Source organism: Mrakia frigida (assembly GCF_051309035.1).
Source record: "Mrakia frigida strain ATCC 22029 unplaced genomic scaffold BDY24scaffold_1, whole genome shotgun sequence".
NCBI lineage: Eukaryota > Fungi > Basidiomycota > Tremellomycetes > Cystofilobasidiales > Mrakiaceae > Mrakia > Mrakia frigida.
The window spans coordinates 1062205-1087718 of NW_027481280.1; the positions used below are offsets into that span (position 1 = coordinate 1062205).

Genomic DNA, 25514 nt, shown 5'->3' on the forward strand with positions numbered 1-25514 from the left:
GAGATGAGGGAAAGGAGCGAGAGGTTTTCTTTATTTAATAGGAGGAGAAATAATAAGGAGTTGGGAGGTTTCACAAGACGAGGGAGGAGGAGGAGGAGAGAGGAAGCCGAAGGAGCTAAGGGAGGTCGACGCGTTGCCTCTCCTTCTTTCCCTCCTTCTCGAACGAACGAAACGCTACAAAAGCTGCGAGGATGAAGCCTTTCCAAGCTCTCGAAGGAAAAGAGATCCAACAACATACTATCCCTGCCGCTCCTCCCCCCACCGAACGTCTCCCCTTGAGACCTGACCTCCAAACGAAACGAGAAGCGGACGCAACCGAACGAAAAAAAGACCCCTCGAAGGGCTACTTCAAGAACTTGGCCATGAACTGACCTGTAACGCAGCAAGGAAGGAAGAAGGTTCGTCAGTTCTGCAAGATCGGACGAGAGAAGGAGCGAAGAGAAGAGAGAGACTGACGATGGAAATCCGACCTCAACAGATCGTTCACAAACTCCTTCTTCTTGTTCTTGTCCTCCGTTCCCGAAGCTTGGTTCTTGAAGATGAGATCTACGGAAACGACAAGCGAAGGCGGGAGCCAGAGTCAGTAAAAAAAAAAAAGCTGCCTACGTCGTCGAGCTCTTGAAGTCGCAACCCAAGCTCTTGAACGCGTTCGAATGAAAAGAACGTCGCTGCTCACCATCATCCCACCTCCTCCCAACCTTAAACCCTCCGTTCACCGTGCTTGTCGTCGATCCCGTCGGCGACGAAGGTCCAGGCCCTGTTCCGAGAGCGGCAGCGAGGTTGAGGAGAGGGTTTCCGGTCGCGATGGAGGCTTCTCGGTCGAGCGTTGCGGATTGGGAGGCGAGGAGGTCCTGAGACGAGGATGAGGAACGATAAGGTTTTTTGTGGGATGGTCAGTACGGAGATGAGTAGAAGAGCTTCAGCGGTAGAGGTGAGGAGAAAAGAAGGGAGAGACGAAACGAACCTGACGTTCCTTCTCTTCCGCTCGCTCCCTCTTGATCTTGGCCAGCTCTCGAAGAAGCTCAGCTGTGTCGTCCTCGTCGTCGTCCGAGTCGGAGTCTGAGGAGGAGGAGTCCGAGTCGGAGCCGCTAGAACGACAGCAACGGAAAAAAAGAAAAAAAAGGCAAGCTCAGGTCAGCTTCGACGAGCTCACCTCCCTTCCCCTTCCCTTCCTCCTGCCCTTCGAACGGAAACGACTGGCACGCGACTCACTCATCCTTAGCCTTCCCCTTCCCCTTCTTATCCTCCCCATCCATCTCCTCATCCTCATCGTCGTCGTCCTCTCCAGTCTTCACAGGATCCTCAGCATCGTCCCTGTCCAACCCAATCACCTCCTCCAACACCTTCCTCCTCTTCCTGCTCTCCTCTCCCTCCCCTTCCTCCTCTCCGTTCTCCAACCTCAACGCAACATGATCCCCAGGGAAGACCAACGCAGGCAGAGCTCCCAATCCTCGATCCCGTCTCTTCTTGTCCACGGCGGCTCGTTCCGCGATGAGGAGTTGACGACGCAAGTCGGACTGGGCGACGTCGTTGGTGGAGGTTTGACCTGGTTGACGGAACTTGAGCTTGGTGTGGGTGGCGAGATCCTTGTTGGAGAATTGTTTCGAGTTGCCTTTGGATTCTCGGCCCATGGCGGGCGCTGGAGGGAGGAGGGAAGGGCGAGAGGGAGGGAGGAGGGCGAGGCGAAGGAGAGCAGCGAGGAGGAAGAAGGGAGGAAGAGGAGAGGAGGTATAGAAAGTCAGCATGCGCGCTTGGAGCGAAATATAGAGAGCTCCAAGCTTGATCCACGACAGAGACATAATCTGGAAGGATGAGAGAGAACGAACCCCAAGTTGGTCTCTGAGCTCGGGAAGGAAGGGAAGAAGGGAGCGCGGGATCTCGGTCAGTTCTCTGCTTCCATCCAAGAACTTGTAAAGCGAGATATACACTCACATGCGCGTTCGACATCCTGAAGAGACTAGAGAAGCTGAGAAGAAAGAAAGAGGGGAAGAGGAGATGGTCGTGGATGGGAGTCAAAAGAGAATCGCATTTCGTTTCCTTTCTCTTTCAGCCTTCCTCTTCTGCCCCTTCCTCTCCTCAACCCATCACCCCACCTCAGCCCCTTTTCTCTCCTTCTTTTCTCGTTCTCTTACCCTCACCATGTTCCCCTCGTTAGTGCGCTCGGTGTTCAAGCGTACGCCTGTAGCGATCGCTAAAAAGAAGAAGGTTCTTTCGATCCTCGAGCCCAAAGGTTGGAAGCACACCAAGGGAGGAACCGTTTCGCCAGAGAGTCTGAGGGGTGTTTACGAAGGGAGGAAGACTGTTAGAGGTGAGTAAGACTTTGTAGTTCCCTGTACTTGGGGAGATGAGAGGGGCTGAGTGGAGGAGGCGAAGGAGGGAGGGCGGAGGAGGAGGAAGGGAAGGAGGGGATCTCTTCGTTTGAGCTCGACGTTCTCGTTGGAAGAGATCGTTCTGCTGTTCTTTTCCTATCGCAGAGAGCGATACTCTTATAGGGCGTCGAGTAGAGTTCGAGCTTTGATGCTTCCTCCACTCTCGAGCTGTTATCTCGTCTCGTCTTCTTCACAGAGAGAGAGAAGGGAGGGCGAGCTCGAACCGAACGACGTCGACCTCGTCCCTTCCTCCCTTCCTCCCTTTCTCCTCGACCTCCCTCCCTTCGCCCTTCCTACATCTACAGACCCGAAGCCACCCTCTTGCTGGCACCCTCATTATTTATACTGTCTTTGAAACCCTCCACTAACTCGTCTCTCACTCCCTTCTTCTCGCTCTCCCTCTCTCCCTCCCTCTCAGGTCTCGTCCACCTCAACACGACCTACACCCACACCGTCAACAAACGATTCTGGAAACCCAACGTCAAGAACATGACCCATCACTCTGAGGTCCTGGACGCGAGCTTCAGGATGCCAACAGTCATCGGAGCGCTCAGGACGATCCACAAGTACGGCTCGTTCGATAACTACCTCGTAAGTTCCGGACCGTTTCGTTCTCTTGCTCTTTCTTGGGCTTCGTTTGGGTTATGTAGGGATTTGAGAGAGGAGGGAGGAGAGGCTCGAGATGTATGCATCTCGAGAGAGACGGAGGGAAGTTCTTAAGAAACGAACGAAACTCAAAAGCTCAAGCTCACCCACCTCCCTCCCTCTTCCTCTCTCTCCCTCCCTCCTCTCCTCTCTCAGCTCAACCTCTCCCCTCACCTCCTCTCCCGCGACACCCTCAAAATTCGAGACACCATCCGAACCGTCCTCCAAACCAAACTCGACCTCCTCCCGCCCTCCGCCAAACTCCTGCCCATCGGAATCTCCTCAGGCGTCTCCCGCCTCGACGCCGTCCGTCCTCCTGAACAACTCCTCGGAGACGAACTCGTCGCCTCTGCCAAAGCTCGCGTCGACGCCTGGGGAGCTGGAGCACCGGTGACGAAGGGGAACAACATTCGGTACGATAAGAAGTGGGATCGGAACGGGAAACCCAAGTTTGGGCACGGGTCGGCGTGGAGGAGGCAGGTGCTGGCGGTGAGGGTCCGAGGAGGAGGGTACGCGAGCGGGACGGATAGTTGGGCGAGACTGGATCGGGAGGGGAAGTTGGTTCAGGCGGGGATGGGAGTGGAGAGGGAAACGATGGTGGAGAAGGTGAAGAGGTTGGCGAGGGAGGAGAGGGGGCTGTAGGGACGATTGAAACCGTTTGTTTTTTTCGACGCGACGGGTTTTCTGAGGAGAGATGAAGAGAGCTCTTCTCGAAACGCTCTACTTGGTCGTCTCTCTGCTGGTCGTCTTTCTCGACTCTCGTGGAAGGCAAGGAGACTCGCTCGTTCGTCGTGAAAAAGAGCACATCAATCGTCCTCGTCCCTCTTCCCTCCTCCTCCTCCCTCCCTCCCTAATCTCCCTCTACTTCTTGACCTCAACTCCACCAGCCTGAGCGACAGTCTTCTTCTTGGCGGATTCGTCCTCTCGAGAGTAGTAGATGAGGCCCTGGTACGGAATCAACGAGAAAAGGGAGGGAGAGGGAGTCGTCAGTCTTCCCAGTTCGAGTCGCGTCGATCGATGGATTCCCTCTCGACAAAGAGGGAGACAGGAGAGGAGAGGAGCAGGACTCACTCCAACAGCAGCAGCACCTCCGAGCCACTGAATCGAGCGAACGAACGAACGAAGGTGATGTGAAAAGAAGGAGATAGGGAAAAGTGGGTCAGCTTCGAGTCCAACGTCGAATCGACGTCAACCCTTCGCACATCGAATCGACGTACCACAAGAGGAGCGTTCTTCTCATAGAACTGCCAAGAAAAAGAAAAAGGACAGAAGACCTGATCAGTCCTCTTTCTTATCAACGCAAAGGTGGAAGAAAGAGTGAGATTGGGGTGGGGGGGACGCAACAGATTTCGCTTCGTTCGTTCCTCCTCCAGGCATGGTGGTAGCAAAGGCTCGAGAGCCTCGTTGGGCGAGAGTTCGGGTGGCGAGTTTAAGGGTGAGCATTGGTGGTAGTTCGAGGAGGATTGGTTGAAGAGGGGATTGATGGTGGGGGTTGGGAGGGAAGAAGAAGGAGGAAGGGAGAGAGAGACAGGGAGGAGGAGAATGGGTCACGAGGAGGGGTGAAGTCATTCTGTTTGAAAGCCTGCTCTAGATTTTCTCCCTTAACTATTTTTTTTGGAGGGAGCTCGCTCGTTTGGGCAAGATGTGAGAGAGCTTGGAAGCAAGAGGGAGGCAGTGTGGAGAGAGAGAGAGAGGAGGAGAGCTGGGAGAGAAAGAGAGAGAGGGACGCGTCGTGCCGTTGACGAGGCTGCTTTCCCTGCTCCAGTTCGATCTCAGCCGCTCAACTTTGAGAGATTCTTGAAACCCATAATTCAAGCGAACGATACGACGGAAAGAAAGTTTGGTCAGCGAGCGCGGGTTGCTCAAAGTTCCAGAGGAGGGCGAAAAAAGAGTTCCGAGACGCGACGAGTTTTGCGACGCGTTCGGTTGACTGCCTGTGTAGACCTCGGGAGCTCTCTTGCACTCTTGTCCAGACGATCAAAAGTAAAGAGAGAGGATGATCATTGCCAAAACTCCCTCCTGAAGACGTCGAGGCTGACAGCGAGAGCATCGTCGCGGTTTCAGGAGCAGAACGGGACCGCTCGACGACCTCTGAGAGGTTACGAGCCGCCAGAGGTCTTTTATGCCTCAGGAGTCGATAAAAGCGAGTATACAAAGAAATTCCCTGCGAACATTTTACCAGGAGTTGAAGAAGCGGAGGAAAAGATGAGCTTCAAAGAAGGGGAGGAGACGCCGTCGAAATTCGAGCTGCCGTCTCCTCCTCCCCTCCCCTTCTTCTTTTGTCCTCCCAACACCCACTCCCTATTTCTCACTCGACTCCACTCTTTCAAGATGGTCTCCTTCCAATGTGATTCCTGCTCCGATGTCGTCAAGAAGCCAAAACTTGGTGGGTCCTTCGTCTCTGCAATTCTCCGAGCTCACAAAACGTTTCAAGCTGACCTTCGACTTTCCTTCCCCTCCTCCCCTTCGCTGTTGTAGATCAGCACTACAACCGATGCTGGAGTCCGTTCACCTGCCTCGACTGCTCCAAGACCTTCATGAACGGTGGTGAATGGAAGTGGGTGACCTTCGGTCTAGCAGCACAGGAGAGAGGCGACGAAGGAGGGGAGGGAGGGAGGGAGGGAAGGAAACGCAAAGCTGACCAGAGTTCCCTTTTGGTGATCTCGCAGGTCCCACACGAGCTGTATCTCGGAAGCTGAGAAGTACGAGAAGACGCTCTACAAGGGTCCTAAGAAGGTGAGCTTCGTTTTCAATGTCTGCCCTCGAAACGGACGAGCTGGAGGTCGAAGGAAGGAAATTGTTGAGCTTCGTGCGAGCTTCGGTTTGAGCGAGTTCCTTTCCTTTGCGCCCTCGAGCTGACCTCCCCACTTTTTCTTCGCTCTGTACAGGCTCCCAAGAAGGCGAAAGACCCCTACGCTGCCAACTTCGCTGCCGCTTTCGCCACTCCTGCTCCTGCTCCTGCTCCTCCTGCTCCTGCCCCCGTCGCTGCTCCCGTCGTCGTCGTCGCCGCTCCTACTCCCGCTCCCGTCCCTACCCCAGCACCTGCTCCTTCCACATCAGCATCTGCCAGCACGTCTGCCTCAGTGGAGGAGGTTGACGAAGAGGCGAAGAAGGCCGCGAAGGTGCTGAGGAAGAAGGAGAAGAAGGAGAAGAGGGCTGCGAAGGTTGAGGCTGAGAAGGCTCATGTTGCTGGTGAGTCGACGATCTTTCGATCGCTGCTATCACACGTCCTGAGAGTCGACGCTGACCGATTCCTTCCCTCTCTTTCTTTTCGTCCACCTTGCTCCTCCCTCCTCCCTCCCTCCGCCGCGTCTCGACCTCTTCGTTCTCCTCAGCCTCCATCGCCGCCGCCTCTGTTCGTCTCCCTGAACCTATCCCCGTTCCTGCTCCTCAAGTCTCCGCAGACGATGCTGCTGCTGCCAAGAAGGCCGACAAGAAGAGGAAGAGGAAGGAGGAGAAGGCCGCTGCTGGAGGGGAGGTGAAGAGCGAGGTGGTCGAGGCTGAGGGAGACGCTGAGGGGAAGAAGAAGAAGAAGAGCAAGAAGGAGAAGAAGGTGGAGGCTTAGAGAAATCTTAGAATGTGATGTCTTGCATCTTGTGAGTAGTTGCTGGGAGGAAAGGAAAGGAAATGCAGGTCGGAGGGTTGGAAGACGCGTCTCGACATCGTTCTTTCAGCTCCGTCAAGTCTTTCTCATGAGGCGAAGTAACGAGGAAACAACATAGGGGCATACGGGTCGTGAAAATGACTGAGAAAGACGAGCTATGAAATCAAAGCTAAAACGTAAAACCGAAAACGAACGAACGACAACGCGACGCGGAAAAAACCTCCTGCTCACTTCCCCTCCTCGATCATCTTCCTCTGCTCCTCCTCCTCCTTGAACGACGAAAACCCCTCCCTCTCCCTAAGACCAACTCCTACTTCTTCGTTCTCTGAGACGAAAGCGGCTCGTCCGAATCCAAGTCGACGATCTCCTTCCCCTTTCCCTTCGCACTCGTCTTCTTCTTCTTCCTTACGACGGGCTGCTTCCCCTTCCCCTTCCTCTTCCTCCTCGCAGCGTCCGAAGACTCCGAAGACGAGGCGGTCGATTCCGAGTCCGACGAGGAGGAATCCGAGGAAGACGAGCTGGCGGTCGACGAAGAGGAAGTAGAAGGTCTTCGACCTCGAGCCTTCTTCGCGTTGGCTTTCCCTTTGCCCTTGGAGAAGGAAGAGGCAAGTGAAGCGAGTGGCTTGGATTCGTCCGAAGAGATGGAGATGGGTCTCTGATGTGCTCTGGACGTGGAGGGTGAAGGGAAGAGAGGAGGAGGAGGCTGATCAACGACGACGGATTCGGAGGACGAGTCGGATTCGTCTGGGTTTCGAGGCATCCTTTGGAGATATCCGTCATCAGGTACGAGATTGGGTTGATTGGCAAGTGGAATGGCGAGGATGGTGGGAAGCTGAAGCTGAAGGAAGTTTGGGGAGAAGCATTGCTGGTTCGAAAGCGAAAACAAAAACGGAGGCGAACGTCGAAGTCAGTAATCTTCAAACATGACGAGCATTATTGAGTGAAAAGCTTACCTCGGGAGTAACGAAATGAATCCCGTTGTTGGCGGCGAGCTGAAGATCCGAGTCGGCTGCGAGAAGAGGAGAAGAAAGGGTCGAGGACGCGGCGCATGAGTAGGACGAGAGAGGCGAGTAGTAGAGCTGCGGGACGCATTTCCTCACCGTAGTCTCCAGGTCTTCCGGCAGCGTTTCCACAAAAGAACGAGTTCTGGTGATCTGTACGAAGCGAGGGCACAAAGAAGAGGAGGTCAGGGAACGAGGAAGGACGACGCGACGGAGGGACGACGGATCGAAGCAAGGCAGCGACTCACCGATCTTGACGGAGTTTCGCTCGTAGAAAAACTCGAGACCGTCGAACATCTCACTGAGTAAATCAACAGAGATCGAAAGGTCAGACGAGACAGAAGAGGGGAGCGAGAAGCGACGACGAAAGTCGACACGCACGTATCAGGTAGCCGACACGAGTCCCTCTTCAGAGCGAGCATGAACCTGATTGGGAGACCGAGCTAGAAGAAAAATTAACATCAGCATAGAAGCGTGTGAACGGTCAGCTTCGTTCGAGAGAGAAGGAGGGTGCAGGAGAACGTGGACTCACCGACTGAGCAATGGCCTCAATCTTCAACCTCACCATCGGTATCTTCATTCCAGTATCCCAGCTGACTCCCAGCTCATTCCCGAAGACAACTAAGGTCCACCTGATGGAGAGAGGGCCAGAAGAAGAGATCGGAACGAGGTGAGTTGTGAAGCTCTTTCGTTCGCCTGCTGGTCGCCTCCTTCAGATGACGAGAAGGAAGGGACCTCGACTTACCCTGCATGGTGAAGACCTCTCAAGACATTCTTCGTATGCTCTCCTTGATGCCAAACCCAGTCTGTCGGATCGAGAAGATTTGCAAACCTCTGTCCGCTGGAGGGACGGACGAGGTTGTGATGCAATCCGAAAGAAGCGAGCTTGATGGGCTTGGTTGGATCGAGAGGAGGTGGGAGATGGACGTAGTGGATGTGAGAAGGGTACGCAGGTCGCTCTACGCCAGGTCTGTGGAGAAAGAGGGGAGAAATAGCAGAAGGAGAGTCAGGAAGAGGATGGGGAGGAGAGAGCAGAGAGGAGGAGGAGAAGGACACACGGTTCGAACCAGCCCGAAGTAGGATTTGGATTCGCCATGATCTGTTTCGGTAGGCTTTGTGGTATGTCTGCGTCAAGAGAGAGGGAAGCGAACGAAGAAAGTACGGGAAGCAGAGCAAAGAGAAGATGGAAGTCGAAGGTGAACTCGTTTCCCCCTTTCGAAGTTCTCTTTCGCTTCCTCTCTCTCTCCCTCGCTACCAACCATCAGCACCCCTTTGGTACACATCATCAACATGGCGAACGTCGAACACTGGGTCAGGGAGATTCCGCCCATCACCAGAGCTTGGGTCGGTCTGTGCATAGCTTCAAGCATCGCCGTCGTCAGTTCAACGTCTCCTTCCCTCTCCTCCTCTCTCTCTATCGACGGCCTTCTACCCTCAAAACTCGATCTCCCTGCCCCTCTAATGCAAATAACTGACTTCTCTGACCTCCCAACTTTCTAGCAATGCAAAATCGTCGCTCCTTTACATCTCTACTTCTCGTGGAAATCGACCTTCGGCAAGATGGAGGTTCGTTCGAGCTCACCTTCCCTCCCTTCCTCCCTCCCTCCCCTCCTCCACTTCTCCCCATGCTGACCTACGACCTCGCTCGTTTCTCTCAGCTCTGGCGACCGATCTCAACCTTCATCTACTTTGGACCTCTCTCGATGGAGTTCCTCATTCATCTCTTCTTCATCGTGAGCTCAACTCGTCACGGCTTCCACCGCCAGCGTTTCAAACTTCGAGCTCACTTCGATCTTCCTCCCTCTACAGATGCGCTACTCTCGCCTACTAGAAGAGAACTCTTACGCAAATCGAAGAGCAGATTTCCTTTGGCTTCTCATCGTTTGCTCAGCTATGCTTCTCGTTCGTCTCATCGATCTACCTTCTTCTTCCTTCTCGAAGCTCAGACGTCGCTCACTTCCCGTCTCTCTGTTCTCTTTCTTCTCCTTCTCCCTCCCTCGTCATCCAACTCACTCTCGACATCTATAGCTTATCTCCCCTCTCTTCACAGTCCCCTTTCTCTCCGGCTCTCTCGCCTTCGCCCTCGTCTACATCTGGAGTCGACGCAACCCCTCGGTCCAGATGTCCTTGATGGGAGTTATCACCCTTCGAGCTCCCTACCTCCCTCTAGCCCTCGTAGGAGTCAGCTGGGCCATGTACAACGATTGGAGGAGTGCCGTTGCTGACGGGGTACGTCTCGTTCTTTCCCCTTCTTTTCTCAATCTCGCTCAAAGTCGAACGAACGCGACGAGCTGACCTCGTCTCTTTGTCTTTCTTTCTCTTCTGATTCGGGCAGATGGGTTGCGTGGTAGGCCACATCTGGTACTTCGGGATGGACGTTTGGCCGCAGGAGATGTCCAGTCGAGGGAAGGGATGGTTCGAAACTCCTCATCTCTTGTGAGTTCGATCTCGACGCTTTCTCTTCTCCCTCTTTCTCGAAACTAACTCGAGTTCTCTTCGTTTGACTAGAACCCGACTCGTCGATGGGCCTCCACCACCAGTGGTCGAATGAATGCTCTCTCTTTCTCTCTCGCCTTCGTCGTCGTTGTGAGCAAGAATGAAACGAAAGGGGCATGATTCGTGAAAAGAAAATGAACAAGAGAAGAGACCTGATATGCTGTCGTCAAGAGAGAAGATAGAAGAGAGAAAGTGTAAGGTAGATAGGTAGGTAACGAGGAACCGAGATCGAAACGAAGTCCAAGAAATAAAGCAATAACACGAGCTGCTGAAGAAGAGACCGCGACGCGACGAAAGATCAAGCCAGCCCTTCCTCCTCCTCCTCCTCCTGCTTGATAACGACTACCCCAGCATCCACTCCTCCCGAAACAACACCACTCTCTCCAACCTCGACAGCAACAGCAACCACCGGACTCTCCCCTCCTCCAGGGGCCTTCTCGCTCGTCTCACTCGACCCCGACCCCTCCCTCTTCATCAAACCACTCGCTCCTCCTCCACTCGGACTGAAGTTCCTCTCCAACCCAGGACTCAACATACTCGGACTAGGACTGGCCGGCATCGCCACCCCACCCCTCAACGCCAACGCGTTCTTCCTCTCCCTCACCCTCTCCGTCTCCTCCACCCCTCCCGTCTTCTTCAACTTCCTCCCATCCACAAACTCAGACAGTTGATTCGAGAGCTCGTTCCCACTCCCCTTCTCTGCCAGCTCTCTCTCCCTCATCCGCTGAGCGTTCTCGATGGCCTTGAGCCGTTTGGTAGGGTCGACTTTGGCGCCTTGGATTTCGAAGAGGACGGAGGAGAGGGAGGATTGAGGGTTGTTGTCGTTGCCGTTCGGAGACGGAGGACGGTAGCCGATTCCTCCTCCTCGGGAACGAAGGGAGGATTGACCGTGGCCGTGCGAGGAGTTGGGCGTAGGAGTGGAAGCTCGATGAGCGGCGTAGACTTCGATCTGATCGAACACGTCCTTGAGAGCTTTAAAGTCCGCTTGAATGTCGACCGTGAAGGCGAGGTGATGAGAGAGCTGTTTCTCCTCGGCCATGACGTTCTCCATCTCCTGGCTCCACGTCGTTCTCCACGTCGTAGCAGCCGCGCTCGTCGTCTTGACGAGATCCTCGAGTTGATCCTTGGCTTCGTTGATGTCCTTTTTGAGCGACCGCATGAGCGACGGCTTGGGCACGATGAGCTTCTCGGTAACGTCCGTGTGAAGTTCCTCGACGACGTCGGCGAGATCCTCGACTTTGCGAAGAACGTCCTGGGACTGAAGGTCGATCTTGACCTTGCCGGCGTTGACGAAGGCTCGTCCTCCTCCGAGCGAAGTGGTGGCGACGTCTCGAAGTCGCTGGTTCTCCTTCCTGATGCGAGAGAAGGTCTCCTTGACGGTGTTCATTCCGTCGACGTGGATCTGACGCATGATCCCGAGTTCTCGTCGTAGGGACTGGACCTCGTCGAATTGGTTTCTGAGATCCGCGACGATGGTTGGGGAGACGAAGGAGGAAGCTGGTTCGGGAGTTGTAGAGGAGGAGGTGGCTGGGACGACGGTTGATGCGGAGGTGGAGGTAGAGGGAGAGGGGGACGAGGAAGAAGGTTGAGGAGTGATGGTGGGAGGCGGTGGGTTCCAGGTTCGATCCGCTTGAGGCGAGACGTGGTTGGGAGAGAGGGAGGGTTTGGAAGGGGTAGCGTTGGTTCCGGAGGAGATGGACATCGACATCCTGTTGCTGGCTGCTTGGATGGTGTTGTTGCTTGCCTGTAGGGTGGCGAACTGGGAGGAGAGAGGAGCGACGGATTCTCGGATGAGATCTTCGAGTTTCCGAGAGAGGGACGACATTTGGGTATCGATGTGCTGCTTGACTTGGTCGAGAGCTGCAAAAGTACAAATTTTAGGGGTCAGTCTCTCGTTCGTCGAGGCGGAAGAGAAGGAAGCGTCGATGAAAGGGACGAGACGCGACTCACGTTCGATGTTCAAACTCAACTGCACCCCATCCCTCAGCTCCTCTCCTTCCTCCCACTCGTACCTCCACTCCGTCTTCGGATCTCTCACGTAGATGCTCGGGAACTCGTCTCCTCCAGGACTGTACGCGAACTTCTCCATGAAGAGCAGTCGGATCGAAGGGATCGTCGGTCCAGCTGGGATGAGCACCTTCTTGCACTCCCTCCCGTGAAGCAGGAAGACCGAGATCGCATCCGGTGTCGAAGGTTCCGAATGCTCGTCGTGAGGAGGTCCCGTCGTCGAGATAGTAGGAGGAAGAGTAAGGTCGGATTGACCGGGAGGTGTGAGTTGTTGGGAGAGGATGTGCGACGAGGTCGACGGGCGAAGGGTCGAAGTCGAAGCTGACGAGGAGAAGGAGACGTCTCCTCCTTCTCCTTCTCGACTCTCCGGTCCTTGATCTTCCGACGGAGGAACGGACCCTCCTCCTCTCAGCGGCGAGCCTGCGACTCCAGCTGGGATCGTTGGCATCGGCGGTGCTCGAGCTGCTCGACTCGGTCGTCCTGGACTCGTTCCTCCCATGAGAGGTCCTCCGTTGATCTCTCCGGCTTCCCCCAACGTTCCGATATCCGATCCTCGTCTCGAGCCTGACTTCCTGCTTCCTGGGCTTCCCGTCGTTCCAGGGATTCCCAATCCTCCTCCCACGTCCATGATCTTCCCGATTTGGTACGTCGAATAACGTTGACTCGCCCGTCGAGAGATGTTGGTGTCGGACTTCCTGAGAGCCGAAAGAGTCTGGTCTGCGACGGACGCGACTGGCGGTGGAGGAGATGGAGCGAGGTTGAGAGGTTCTGGGGGAGGAGGAGAGGGAGGAGAAGGTTCGGAGGGGAGCTTGCCTTCGGAGGAGGGCATGGGCGGAGAGGGAGTGATGACTGTCGGAAGAGCTGGGATGGGTTGGTAGGTAGAAGTGGAGGGGAGTTGTGGTGAAGGAGCATCGGTGAGGGAGTGTCGAACGACGGGACGCGATTCGTCGGAGGAGGAACGAGCGGACGCGTTGGCGAGAGGGTTGGAGGTGGTGGGAGAGTAGGCTGGGTTGGTCTGTTCCGGTGGAAGGGCGGGCATGGGAGGATCTATGAGGGAGTGACGAGTGACCTGAGTGGTTGGATACGACTTGGACGACTGAAGGTGCGGAGGAGGAGGACTGCGACTCGACTGTCTCCCGTTCGCCAGATGCTCCTCGTCCGTTCCTCCTACGACCGATAGCGTCCGATCTCCTCCTCCCGACGATGTTGACGGACTGTTGCTGTTGCTGGGGACTCTTCTCGCCGGTCGGAACGCGTCTGCTGGAGGGTCGGGCAGAGGACCATGTCGATTCCTCGACGAAGGGTAGATGGATCTCCGCGACAGAGAGTGAGCTTGGGATCCTTCCGAGGAGCTAGTGGAGGAGGACATGGTCGAGAAGGGACGATCTGAATCGTGAGGAGGGGGTTGGGGAGGCGAGGCGAAAGAGTTGACGGGTGAACCGAGGTTGATGGCTGGGGAGAGACCTGCTGCTGGAGTTCCGTACGACGACGAGCTGGATGAGCTTCGACCGGAGGGAGGAGGTTGAGTAGGTGATGCGGTGGGATGAGCTGGAAGTCCTCTGGGTTGGTTTTGATGAAGGGACTGAGGAGGGACCCAACGTCCGTCTCCACTCGAAGCCTGCCTCTCGACGGCGTCCCTCCTGAGTCCTCCTCCACTCGATCTCTCCCTCTCTCTCGTCCTCTCCAGCTCCGCTGCCCTCTCCCTCTCGAGAGCTCTCAAACGAGCTTCCTCCCTAGCCCTGAGTTCTCCCTCCCTGACCGCTCTCCTCTGCATCTCCTCGGGATCGGCGACGATCTCCTCCCTCCCTTCTCTCCCCTCTCGTCCCTCGAGGATAGCTTGGGAAGCTGCCGTAGCCTGTTTCCGACGTTCCTCCTCCTTCATGGACTTGTAGAGGGTCTGTTTGGCTTTGAGACCTTGGAGGAGGGAGACGATGGTGTTTCGGATTTCTGGGAGGTATCGTTCGAGGTTCTTGGGCGAAGGGTCGTCTGCGAGGCACCGTTCGAGGCAGTTTCGAAGTTGAGCTGGGACGCTGAGGAGTTCGCTGAGAAGGGGAGAATACGAGATGGTTCAGCTTGAGCAGATATGGGTTCGAAGAGGTCGTGCTTCCTCTCCGGTTGTCTCCTCTTCTTGAGCTCGAGCTCACGAGCTGCACGAAGGTCGAAGAAACGGGGACTCACTGCATGGGGATATCGAGGTCTTGGAAAGCCGAAACGCAGGAGTTGAAGTCGTTTCCTAGGCGTACGTAGACGTCAGAGACCTGGGAGGTATAGGAAGGCGAGAGAGAAGTCAGCCAAACGAGAGCAAGACGAGGTCCGTCCCTTCCTCCGTTGACCCATCTCCTTCTTCCTCCTTTCTCGCCAGCATCTAGTTTTCGAACTAACCTCCGTCTCTGTTATCCTCCCCGTTGACCAGTTGGTAAGAGCATCGAGGAGTTGTCGAGTTGCGACGAGGAGTTTGGTAACAGCTGAGAAGGGAAGGAGGAGGAGAGGAGAAGGAAGGGAGGGTTGTCAGCTTCATGGTTCGCTTCTCGAGCTCGTTCGAGGGGTGGAACACTCACCGGACTCCATGTCTGAAGAGGAGCAGGTCGAAGGTATACATGATCAGCTTCTGGTGCGGTGTACGATGGAAGGGAAAGAAATTGTCGATGGAAGGAAGGAAGGGAAGAGGAGGGAAGGAACTCCGACGCGACGTTTGAACGTCGAAGCTCATTCCTCCATCCAGATTGGAAGATGAACTCACGAGATCTCTCCTGGTAGAGCGGAAGATGGAGACGCGAGTCAGTATACTGAGATCACTTCAAAGGGAGGCGATCTGAAGGTGAAGGAAGCTACTGACTGAGGCTCTAGGACCTCTCCCTGCTGATGAGCTCGCGATGGAGGACGTTGAAGGTTGCCTTCGCTGGGACGGATCACGAGGTGAAACAGACATCCAGACCAGCCAGAAGAGGGACGGGGAGGGGAAGAGAAAAGTGGTATAGAAGAGGGTCCTCCTTGAAAAGTCGACTGTTGGCGTTGGAGGTGAGAAGGAGGAGGAGCAGCGACCGAAAGCGAGGTTTGAGATCTCGAAGTCGAGAGAGGGGGATCAAGTTGAGCTCTCACTCCCATCTCCCTCCTTCCCTCTACTTTATCTACAGCCATGTCCGACCAAGAAGAACTCTCTACTGAAGAACGGATTCAGGTCGTATCCAAATACATCCTTCAAGCTCCTCCAGGAGAGATAAACGACGTCGTCAACGGTGAGCTCGGTTCCTCCTCCTTCCTTCCTTGCCCTCCTGCTCATCTCATCCCTTCTTTCCCCTTTTGCTTGCTTACAGATGTTCGACTCCTCCTCGACGACGACGCTCTCTTCCAATCCCTCCTCCCTTCGGCTCTGAAGGAGTACCATTCCTCTCAGTTCACAGCGGTAGACGTTCCAGGTCAGAGCTATCAAGTGAGTCCTCCCTCCCCTCCTTCCCTCCCCTCCTTCGCCTTCCCTTGAGCTCATATATGCTGTTTATTTCGCTAAACAGACCCTCATCGCACCCGCTGCTTTCCTTCCCGTCGATCCTCCCAAATACTTTGAACCCCGGAGCAGCCAGACGTTCGAGTTCGATCCTGTCAAGCTCGTCAGTCCTCTCTCGCTCGCTTCCTCCCCTCCCTTTCTCTCTCTCCCTTCCTCGACTCACACTCCCTCTTCTTCACCTCTGTTCCCACAGGTCGCCTCCTCCTTCGAACCTCTCACCACCATACCAGAATCAACCTCATCCTTCCTGTTCGTTCTCCTCCCTGCCCTCCATCTCTCGAAGCTCGTACCGCTCCTCCCTCCATCTGACCTCTCCATCTCCTTTCCTTGTGCAGTTCCACCATCCAACCGATCCTCCAAACCTACATCACCAACCACTTCACAACCGGAACCGGATCCGTCTTCCCTACTTTCGTTCCTGGTCCTCCTCCTCCTCCTCCTCTAGCACCAGCAGCAGCCCCTGAAGAGGAGGTCGCAGAAGTCGCCGTCGTTCCCATCGCCTCGCAGGAGGAGGACCCCATCATCGAGACCGCTCTCGTCGAAACGGCTGATGAGGTCGTGGAGGTGGCGAAGGAGGTGGAGGAGGAGTTGAAGATTGAGACTGAGCAGGAGCAGGAGGAGCGAGAGCAGGAGAAGAAGACTGTTGAGGACGGGACGTGGGAGGAGGAGGACGTGGGAGAGGGAGGTTCGATGAAGGGTGTAGAGGAACCTGTGGCCGTCGCTGCTTCGCCTGCTCCTGTTGAGCATGAGATGGCTGCTCCTAAAGAAGAGGAGGAGATCGTAGCTGCTCCTGAGAAGGAGGAGTCAAAGGAGATGGAGGTTGAGACGCCTGTGAAGGAGGAGGAGCCTGTCGCTGCTGCTGTCGAGCCTGAGGTTGTTGAGGAGGTCCTCCCAGCTGGTGTGAACGTCGAGGTCGTCGATGGGAAGTACACTGTCGTTACTTCAGGATACCGCTACTCGCCTGCCAACTTCTGGTTCGTCCTTCTCTCCTCCCTCCTCTCGTTCGCAACGCATCGAAGCTGATCGACTATTTTGTGACTTGCTTGCAAACAGGACTGGTCGCTGGCGATCCTCCTACTCCATCGATCTCTCCCAGTCGTCCTTCACCGGAACCATCGAAGTCGTCGTTCATTACTACGAGCAAGGGAACGTGAGTTTCTCAGACGCGTCGTCTCAGTTTCTCGTTTCACCTCCCCTGACCACCCCCCTTTCTTGTTTTCCGCGTTCGTTGCCACCTACAGGTCCAACTCCGAACCACCCAAACACCTACTCTCACCCTCCCTTCCTCCAACGCTTCACCCAAGGACATTGTCGCTGCGATCGGGCAGGCTGAACGAGCGGCTCAGGAGGGGATCAACGCGAGGCTGGAGGAGTTGGCTGACAAGGCGTTCAAGAGTCTGAGGAGGGCGCTGCCGGTGACGAGGCAGAAGATGGAGTGGGAGAAGGTGAGTTCATGGCTTGTAAGACGAGGAGAGGGAGAGAAGAGGTGCGGAGGAGGTGGACGCGTCGGAGGGAAGAGACGAGGATCGATTGGGTTCCGTTTCTCAGCTGGAAACCGATGCTGACTGATGTTGCTGTGAATTTGTTGCTTTTTAGGTCGGTGGCTACAAGCTTGGAGGGGCTATCGGAGGCAAGGGACGAGGGGAGGTTGAGGCTCAGGTTTGAGGGAGGGAGGGAAGCGACGCGTTCGTTTTTCTTCTCGGTAGTTTTGGGTCTCGACGTTTTCTTGTTTGCTCGCCTTACGACATGATTCAGGTTGACATTACTTTCGAGCTGGTTGGACTCGCTTGTATCGGAGAGAGGCGACTGGACGAAAGAAGAGAAGCGCGGTCCGTAGAGGAGGAGGGAAGGAAAGCTCGAGCTCGCACTTTTCCTCCTTCCTTCCTTCCTTCAATCTATCGCCCGCCTTCCTTCCCTCCTTCGCTTCGGCGACATCGTCTGCACTGAGCAACGAGCTGATTCTCGCAGCTAGTTCTGCCGAGAGACCGACATGAAAAAAAAAGCTAATCTGGACGAAACGAGGAGACTCGCATGGCGCTTCCTTCGCCCATGGAGGACGAAGGGTTTTCTCGTTTACCTCTGCCCACCACCACGAGTGGACTTGAAATTCTCCAAACCCTCGACCTCGCTTCTTTCTACCTCTCAACCACCATCATCTCACCACTATAAGCGTCGCGAATCAACAACAGCCCAAACGTCTCGAAGAAATGGCGAGCTTCAACCTGCTCGACCTCAACTTCCTACCCTCCCTCCTCATCCTCATTCTCCCAGTCCTCATCCCTCGTCTTCTTCCCAAATTCATCAAGAACAAGCTCCGAGCAGCTTTCGGTCCCTTCCTTACTCTCGCTGAGATCTATCCGCCCGATGTGGCTGAAGGAGGAGGAGGAGGGATGAAGCTCGTTCTTTGGAAGACGGTCTTGCTCGTAGGGGCGGCTGGGATTCAAGGACTTGGGTGGATCACGTGGTCGGTTGTTGGATCTCTCGACGAGACGAAGGGCCTCACGGAGAAGGAGAACTTTGTCGCAGGCACGATTGGTGTTTTCTGGATCTACTCCTCCGTCGTCAACTTCCTCGCTCCTAGTCAGACTATTCGGCCTAGGTCAGTCTTCTTTGTCACTCTTAGTCTTCCTTCCTACCCACACATTGCTGACCTGTTCCTGTTTTCGCTTTCGGGTTCTACAGGCTCCTCATCTTCTACACCATCCAACTCGTCTCCTCCCTCCTCGTCTTCCTCACCGCCACCTTCACCTTCTTCGCCAACGATCGTTCCACCTCCTTCCCTCTCTCCCTCCGAACCTTCATCTCCGAAGGAGTCGCAACCGTTCTCGACCTCGTCGTGATCGGCGTTTCTCTCTCCCTCTACGCCAGCGAGGTTCCTCAGGCATTCATCGACGAGGTCAATGAGAAGAAGGCGTCTGGACGGCTTGGACCTTCGCCTGAGGACACGACGAGCGCGTTGGGGTGGTTGACCTTTTCTTGGGTTACTCCTATCATAGAACTCGGTGAGTTCTTGAGCGTCTCTTCGAGAACGTTGACGAGATCAAGCTCACCCTTTCCCCTTCTTTCCTCGTCGGCTTCGTCTCGAAAGGCAACTCTGGCTACCTCAAGGAAGGGGAAGTTTTCACACTCTCGCCTACTCAAGCAGCTCCCAGTACGTCCCTCTCCTCCCTTCAGCGCAGACATCGACAAGCTTAGCTGATTCCTTGCCCGTCTTCCGACCAGTCGTCTTCAAAACCTTCCAACGCGCCGTAGCGACCTCTCTGTCCTGGAAGCTCCTCAAGACCAACGGTCGAGATCTCACGCTGGACGCGGTCTTCACCTACCTTTCTGTCCTCTGCGTCTACGGATCTGCGTTCTGCATCAAGGGAATTCGTTCGTTTCTCCTCTCCGTTTTTCCTCTGTCTCCCCTCCGAGCTCGGAGCTGACTCTCGACGCCTCGTTCTACAGTCGATTGCCTCACCTCTCCCTCCGCCGAGTCCATCGCCAAAGCCTACGTCTTCGCTCTCTCCGCCTTTCTGATCACCGTGGTCAAAGCTCAGTCGGACGTCAACCATCTTTGGTTCTCACGACGCGCCGGAGCTAGGATCCAGACTGCTCTTGCTTCGGCTGTGTACGAGAAGGCTTTGAAAAGGAAGGATTTCAGTGGGGTGACTGAAGGAAAGGGGACGTCTGGAGTGGGGAAGATCGTAAGTTCATCGAGAACGAGGTCGGGAGGCCGCAAAATCGAGAACGAGAGGGTTCGAGCTGACGGTTCACCTTCACCTTCTTTCCTTTTCCAGATCCAGCTCATGCAGTCCGATGTGACTCAGATTAGTAACCTTGCCATCAGTTGTGGGTCCCACCCGCTGTAGAAACGGAAGCAAGATGCGCGGTGCGTCGATGATTGACCGACTCGTTCTCTTAGCCTTCCAAATCTACTCTGCTCCCTTCGAGATCATCGTATGCTGTATCTTTCTCTACTCCATGCTCGGCTGGAGTGCTTTCGGTAAGCACCGACGTTCGACTCCTACAGCACCTTCCGGCCTTGCGACTGACCTCGCTCCCTCTCTCTCTCGTTCTTTCGTCTGCAGTCGGCCTCTTCGCCCTGCTTCTCGCCACTCCCGCTCAGCGATGGTTCAACGTTCGGAACATCGACATTCAGGAGAGATCCAACACCGCTAGGGATGCTCGAGTCAACATGATGGAGGAGCTCATCACGGGAGCGAAGATGATCAAGTTTTTGTACGTCTCTTCAAATCCGAGAGCGATTCTTTGTCTTCCGAGACCCAAACCTGACTCGATTTGTTTCTCATTCTTTCAGTGCTTGGGAGGGTCGATGGGTCAAGAAGGTCAAGGATGCGAGGAACAAAGAGTTGGCTGTTTTGATTGAGGGTGATTGCTTCTTTTTTTATCCCTCTTCTCCCCCTTCTTTCGATGCTGATCGGTGCCCGTCTCTCTTTCCTCAGACCGAGTCCTCGGATCTTGCAACGAGGCTTTGTTTTCCATCGTCGCTAGTTCGGTAACGGTCTTTTCCTTCCTTTCGTGAGTCTCGACGCGTTCAAAAATCGTTGGTATTGGCGTTCTCTCGCTGACACTTTACTGCCCTCACAGCTACGTAACGATCCAGAAGGGAGAGCTCTCTGTTGGGACAGCTTTCACTTCGCTTTCGCTTTTGGGGATGCTTCAAGGGCCCTTGATGGGGTGAGTTGCGTCCTCCTCTTCTTCTTCTCCCCTTCTCTCCCTTTTTTGACTATTTGTCCCTCTCCACAGGCTTCCTCGATTCTATACTCGTCTTCTCAAGAACTGGGTCTCTCTCAGGCGAATCGAAGACTACCTCCTCGAGGACGAGGTCCCAGCATTCGTCTCTTCCATGATCGTCTCGGTCGATTCGACGGAGGGCGAGATCGGATTCATCGACGCCTCGTTTAGGTGGAACGCTGGAATCAAGGACAAGGATGCTTCCAAGGGCAAGGACAAGAAGAAAGCCGACGCCAAACCTCCTGCAACGTCGATCCCCGCCGTCGAGGAGGTCCCAGTCGTCGAGGCTCGCGTCTTCGAACTCAACAACATCTCTTTCGTCTTCCCGTCCTCTGGCCTCACCGTCGTCACCGGAGCTACTGGATCCGGAAAGACCGCTCTTCTCCTCGCTCTCCTCGGGGAACTCACCATCGTCAGCGGCCACGTCCTACTTCCAAAGGACCTCTCTCACGTCGACAAGGATGGGTTGACGAACTCGTGCTCCTATAGTTCGCAGACGGCTTGGTTGCAGAATTTGACGATCAGGGAGAACATGTGAGTTTGATCTTCAGGGTGGATTTGGGAGGACGGAGGGGGGAAAGGAAGAAAGGACAACCTCGTCCTAGCGCGTCGAGCTGACTTGACTTCTCTTCCTTCAGTCTGTTCGGCTCTCCCTTTGAGCAGGATCGATACGATGCCGTCTTGAGGGCCTGCTGCTTGCTTCCTGACCTCAACACCCTCGAGGACGGAGACGAGACTGGTGAGTCCGAGTCGATGAACGGAAGTGCGAAGGATTTGTGCTGACCGCGTCGTTCTCCTCTCGAATCGCAGAGATCGGCTCGAAGGGAGTCAGCTTGAGTGGTGGCCAGAAGGCTCGTGTAGCACTTGCTCGAAGCGTGTACTCTCGAGCGAAGGTGAGTCTCGCTTCCTCCTCGTCTGCAGTTGGAATCGAGATCTGAGCTCACACGCGTCCGTTCTCCCTCCGCTTCAGAACGTTCTGCTGGACGACCCTCTCGCTGCCGTCGACTCTCACACTGCTGCTGCTCTCGTCGACAACTGCTTATCTGGACCTTTGATGGATGGTCGAACCGTCGTAAGTCTTTTCGCTTCTTGTGCGTTTTTTCTAGTCCTTCACGTCCTGACGGGCCACTTCTCCTCTCCTCTCCTCTCTCCAGATCATCGTAAGCCACCACGTCGAGCTCCTTCTCCCCATCGCTCACTCCCTTATTCGAGTCGTCGACGGGAGACTCGACGTTGCTGGATCCGTTCAAGACCTTCGAGCTCGAGGGGAACTCGCTGCCGTCGTCGAGGTCGAGGAAAAGCTTCACGCTGAGGAGGAAACGGTACTCGAGGAGACGCCCGAGAAGGTCGAGGGATATGATCAGCCTATCGTTGTCGTCGAGAAGAAAAAGGCCAAGAAGATGGTCAAGGACGAGGAGAGGGAGGTCGGGTCGGTTCGATGGGAAACTTACAAGGTGGGGGTCTGTTCCCCTCTCTCCCTTCTCCTTCTCCGTTCCTTTCTGACTCACCTTCTCGTTATACAGCTCTACTTCGCCGCATCTGGATTCATTCTTTGCATGTTCACCTTCGCTTTCATGGCTGTCACCATCAATTTCTCTATCGTGGAGAGATGGTGGATCAAAGAATGTACGTGAGACTGAAGCGAAGGTCTCGGCTAGTCGCGTCGACCGACTGACTCTCTTCTTCTCCTTTTCCTTCCAGGGACCGAGAGCTACAAGACGAACGGAACCGAGCATGTCGTATCTATCTCATCAGGTCTTCTTAAGCGTGGAGTCAACACCCTCTCGAGTCTCGACACCAGCCAAACCGCCTTTTCTCTCCTCGGTCAACAAGTCGGACCTCGAATCAGTCTCTCGTCTTTCAACCCACTTCGACCTGACGCGAGGTGAGCACGAGAACACGGGTTACTTCGAGGCTGTCGCTGATATCTCTTTCACTTTTCTTGTCGCAGAACCCATCCTCTCTTTTACGTCGGAATATACGCCGCCATCACCCTCGCCGACGGATTCGCCGGGGTCCTCTCCTCCGTTGCTTCTTGCTTCACCGCCTACAGAGCTTCGAAACGACTTCATAACAGCATGCTAGCCTCCGTCATCAAGTGCCCTCCTCGATGGGTGAGTCTGTCCCTCTTCTCTGTCAACCTCTCGATTTTTTTGCTTCCCTCTCTCGTCCTGCTCGTCCGTTCAGTTCGACGTCACTCCTTCAGGAAGAATCGTCTCCCGGTTCTCTCGAGATCTCCAAAAGATCGATGAGGAGCTTCCCTTCTACATTCTCTACGTTGCCCACTACGTCTTCCAACTCGCCGGTGCCATAATCCTCGTCCTCGCCATCGTTCCCCTCTTCGCCCTTCCTGGACTCTGCATCGCTCTCGTCTATGCCCATCTCACTGGTCGCTACATTAGGACTGGACGAGACCTCAAAAGAATGGAATCCATCGCTCTCTCACCCGTTCTCTCAGGCTTCTCGTCGATGCTGGACGGGGTGGTGACCATCCGAGTCCGTTCTTTTTACTTTTCTTCTTCTCCGTTCCCTGCTTTTGACTGAATCTCGCTCTCGCGTCGCTTTCTGTCTACAGGCTTTCTCCGCCGAGAAGCGTTTCTTTGCTCAATATCAGGAGGACTTTGATAAGAGCAGGCAGATGTGGTGGTGGTAAGTGTGCTTTTCGAGACAGTTTCAGAGGACGCGTACTGATCTTCCGCCTTCTTACTTCAACTCATTCCCAGGCAATGGATGAGCAATCGATGGTGTCTGCTTCGGTTCGACGTCATAGGAGTGAGTCGTCTTGAGTTGGCGAGGAAAGCAGCGAGTTCCGGAGAGACGCGTCCTCCTCGCTCTCGAAACGCTGACTCAATCTCTCACCCGCGGCTGTTCTGGCTGTTCCTTTTCACCTAGGGCATCTCCGTACTGTTTGCGTCTCTGTTGACGATCTACCAAGGTCGAACCGCTGGACTTGGTGGCGTGCGTCTTCCTGCTTTCTCAACTTTCCTTCTTCGCCTCTGACCCTTTTTCGTGCTTTTATGCAGATGGCGATCATCTCTGCTCAATCAGTGACTATGGGGATCTACTGGACTTCTCGCTTCTACGCTGATCTCGAACAGCAGATGAATTCCAGTGAGTTTAATTCGCCGTCGTTGTCACTTCGAAACTGATCCGACTCCGTCTCCTCCTTCTTCAAGTGGAAAGAGTGAAGGAATATCTCCATCTTCCTTCCGAGGCTCCGAACACTATCCCGGAGACGACTCCTCCTGCCTACTGGCCTTCGTCTAGTGGAGAAACTTTGGTAAGCTCATCTCTCGCCTTTCGACTTTCCGGACGCGTCGCCGTTTCTGATTATCAACCTCTTTTAACTCTCCATAGATCTCCGTCAAAGATCTCGTTATCTCGTACGCTCCGGAGCTCCCTCCAGTCATCCACGGAATCTCCTTCGACATCAAGCCTCGAGAGAAGGTCAGTTTTATCTCGCAGCCTCTTTCTTTTCGAAACGTTCGATGGCTGACGAGCTCTCTGTTCTTCATTTCTGCTTTTCCAGATCGGCCTGATCGGTAGAACTGGATCCGGGAAGTCTACTCTTGGAATGAGCTTCCTCAGGTTTGCTGACCCCATCAGGTTCGTTGATCTGTCGCATCCTTACTTCGTTTGTTTTGCTTCGCCGTTCTGACGTTGCGTTTTCCTCTTTCTTCTGCTTCAGTGGCTCCATCACCATCAACGGTATTGACATCACTACTATCGGTCTCGACGATCTCAGATCTTCCATCTCTCTCGTTCCTCAGGACGCGATCCTCTTCGCTGGTGGGTGTCTGCAAAGCTTTCGATCCGTTCTTCGCCAACGTCCTGACCGGCTTCTTTAACAGGGAACATCCGAGACAACCTCGATCCTTTCCAGGAGCACTCGGACGAAGATCTTCGAGACGCCCTCACCCGAGTTCAACTTGGAACTCCAACGAGCTCTGGTCCTAGCCGAGCTGCTTCTTCGTCCGATCTGATCAAGCTCGGAGAGGAGGCCGACTCTGAGGCAAATCTCAAGGCCGAGCCGATCGCTTCTGGAGGAGGAAAGATCTCTATCACGCTCGATACCGAAGTCAGGTGAGAGCATCTTCTCTTCCGTGCGAAGACTTGGAGAGACAAACGCGTTGCTGACTTCCGTCGACGTTTTTCTGCCTTCCCCGGTGCAGTGCCGGCGGAGCCAACTTTTCCCAAGGTCAACGTCAACTTCTCGCACTCGCTCGAGCCCTTCTGAGGCGAAACAACATCATCATCAGTTGGTTTCTCCTCTTTTTCGTTTCCCGAACTCAACCTGACGCGTTCTCGATCCGTCCGTTCTTCTATGCGTTCAGTGGATGAAGCGACGGCTTCAGTGGATTTTTCTACTGACACCCTTATCCAGCAGACGATCAAAGAGGAGTTCGTTCAGCATCTCATTTCTCTCCCGTCTCGTCTCCGTTTCATATCTGATCTTCCTCTCTTGGCTGCCATCCTCGCAGATTCAAGGACGCCGCTCTCATCACCATCGCACACAGACTCTCCTCGATCATCGACTACGACCGTCTTCTCGTCCTGGACCAAGGGCGACTTCTGGAGTTTGATACCCCCTTCGCGTTGCTCTCGAAACCGAGCGGGGAGGACGCCGTGTTCAAAGGGATGGTCGAGAAGAGCGGCAAGTTTGACCAGCTCTACGCTGCTGCTGAGGCCAAGGTCAAGGCTTCTGCTTGATAGTGTTGGGGTTTAGATTTACTGGGAGGGGAAGGGATCGATGGTGTTGTCTTGGATCTCTTCGCGACGCGTCGACACGAATCAGACTCGAATGAAGCTCGAGATAATAAGCAGTCCCCATTTCGAAGTCACGACGATCTCGAAGATCTCCGATTCACACAGATAGTAGCTGGCCCGCGGGGTCAGGAGCAGGTCGTCGACCTCAGCTCGTCTCGCGGTCCTCCTCAACCCCCCTCGAAAGTCTATTGAAACTGAGTTCCTGTGACTGGTTAAACAATCACCCCCCAAATTTTAGATGTAGGTAAACATCTCAGTGCACTCGCAGTGGCTCCATCTCCATCCTGGCAGCGGCATACATAGGGATTCAGTGGGGGCGACGCGTCGTGCCGTTTCCTCGCTCCCTCCCAATGAGCTTTCATTTAGAGATTCCAGGCACCTTATCC

At 54.8% G+C, this 25514-nt stretch overlaps 9 protein-coding genes across 9 annotated transcripts; 5 read left to right on the forward strand and 4 right to left on the reverse strand.

Moving 5' to 3' along the window:
* Nucleotides 1–221: 221 nt before the first annotated feature.
* Nucleotides 222–2007, reverse strand: BDY24DRAFT_374219 (spliceosome-associated CWC15 family protein; the record flags this gene model as incomplete). Its single annotated transcript, XM_076638389.1, has 7 exons — nt 1933–2007; nt 1827–1839; nt 1213–1639; nt 965–1088; nt 677–851; nt 457–546; nt 222–372 (listed from the first exon to the last, which is right to left on the reverse strand). Coding segments are annotated over exons 1-7 (868 nt in total), but the record flags the coding sequence as incomplete, so codon positions are not given.
* Nucleotides 2008–2139: 132 nt separating this feature from the next.
* On the forward strand, nt 2140–3656 carry BDY24DRAFT_411248 (uncharacterized protein; the record flags this gene model as incomplete). The annotated part of the gene is made up of 3 exons (XM_076642903.1): nt 2140–2308; nt 2788–2960; nt 3171–3656. The coding sequence occupies 3 exons, from the start codon at nt 2140–2142 to the stop codon at nt 3654–3656; spliced, it is 828 nt and encodes a 275-aa protein (XP_076501309.1).
* Nucleotides 3657–3875: 219 nt separating this feature from the next.
* BDY24DRAFT_367887 (uncharacterized protein) lies at nt 3876–4583 on the reverse strand (the record flags this gene model as incomplete). Its single annotated transcript, XM_076637996.1, has 4 exons — nt 3876–3959; nt 4086–4112; nt 4232–4258; nt 4314–4583. 4 exons carry the CDS (start codon nt 4581–4583, stop codon nt 3876–3878), a joined length of 408 nt encoding a protein of 135 aa, XP_076501310.1.
* Nucleotides 4584–5345: 762 nt separating this feature from the next.
* BDY24DRAFT_335348 (uncharacterized protein) lies at nt 5346–5873 on the forward strand (the record flags this gene model as incomplete). Its single annotated transcript, XM_076637189.1, has 3 exons — nt 5346–5400; nt 5493–5571; nt 5684–5873. The coding sequence occupies 3 exons, from the start codon at nt 5346–5348 to the stop codon at nt 5871–5873; spliced, it is 324 nt and encodes a 107-aa protein (XP_076501311.1).
* An 843-nt stretch (nt 5874–6716) lies between these two features.
* On the reverse strand, nt 6717–8803 carry BDY24DRAFT_374229 (polynucleotide kinase 3 phosphatase-domain-containing protein). The gene is made up of 8 exons (XM_076638390.1): nt 8678–8803; nt 8365–8589; nt 8152–8251; nt 8001–8062; nt 7868–7920; nt 7719–7772; nt 7572–7627; nt 6717–7483 (listed from the first exon to the last, which is right to left on the reverse strand). Exons 1-8 carry the CDS (start codon nt 8713–8715, stop codon nt 6929–6931), a joined length of 1143 nt encoding a protein of 380 aa, XP_076501312.1. The 5' UTR covers nt 8716–8803; the 3' UTR covers nt 6717–6928.
* A 36-nt stretch (nt 8804–8839) lies between these two features.
* On the forward strand, nt 8840–10193 carry BDY24DRAFT_374230 (Derlin). The gene is made up of 7 exons (XM_076638392.1): nt 8840–8996; nt 9120–9185; nt 9278–9352; nt 9429–9521; nt 9648–9848; nt 9955–10055; nt 10128–10193. The coding sequence occupies exons 1-7, from the start codon at nt 8910–8912 to the stop codon at nt 10168–10170; spliced, it is 666 nt and encodes a 221-aa protein (XP_076501313.1). The 5' UTR covers nt 8840–8909; the 3' UTR covers nt 10171–10193.
* Nucleotides 10194–10216: 23 nt separating this feature from the next.
* On the reverse strand, nt 10217–15325 carry BDY24DRAFT_374232 (actin interacting protein 3-domain-containing protein). Its single transcript, XM_076638393.1, has 8 exons — nt 15255–15325; nt 14959–15138; nt 14863–14872; nt 14681–14692; nt 14505–14587; nt 14301–14380; nt 12066–14164; nt 10217–11975 (listed from the first exon to the last, which is right to left on the reverse strand). The coding sequence occupies exons 1-8, from the start codon at nt 15258–15260 to the stop codon at nt 10414–10416; spliced, it is 4032 nt and encodes a 1343-aa protein (XP_076501314.1). The 5' UTR covers nt 15261–15325; the 3' UTR covers nt 10217–10413.
* On the forward strand, nt 15141–17396 carry CAP1 (Cap1p). The gene is made up of 8 exons (XM_076638394.1): nt 15141–15358; nt 15437–15552; nt 15632–15727; nt 15818–15873; nt 15960–16598; nt 16678–16774; nt 16866–17069; nt 17221–17396. The coding sequence occupies exons 1-8, from the start codon at nt 15259–15261 to the stop codon at nt 17287–17289; spliced, it is 1377 nt and encodes a 458-aa protein (XP_076501315.1). The 5' UTR covers nt 15141–15258; the 3' UTR covers nt 17290–17396.
* Nucleotides 17397–17624: 228 nt separating this feature from the next.
* On the forward strand, nt 17625–25140 carry BDY24DRAFT_374236 (uncharacterized protein). The gene is made up of 32 exons (XM_076638395.1): nt 17625–18223; nt 18307–18626; nt 18713–18775; nt 18847–18996; nt 19072–19310; nt 19404–19455; nt 19529–19609; nt 19695–19845; nt 19925–19995; nt 20070–20145; nt 20215–20304; nt 20374–20895; nt 21000–21100; nt 21172–21254; nt 21332–21433; nt 21516–21815; nt 21885–21987; nt 22063–22246; nt 22313–22475; nt 22549–22857; nt 22937–23010; nt 23085–23133; nt 23254–23319; nt 23385–23472; nt 23538–23641; nt 23719–23808; nt 23891–23967; nt 24050–24150; nt 24213–24444; nt 24534–24619; nt 24696–24762; nt 24843–25140. The coding sequence occupies exons 1-32, from the start codon at nt 17832–17834 to the stop codon at nt 25069–25071; spliced, it is 4815 nt and encodes a 1604-aa protein (XP_076501316.1). The 5' UTR covers nt 17625–17831; the 3' UTR covers nt 25072–25140.
* The last annotated feature ends 374 nt before the right edge of the window (nt 25141–25514 follow it).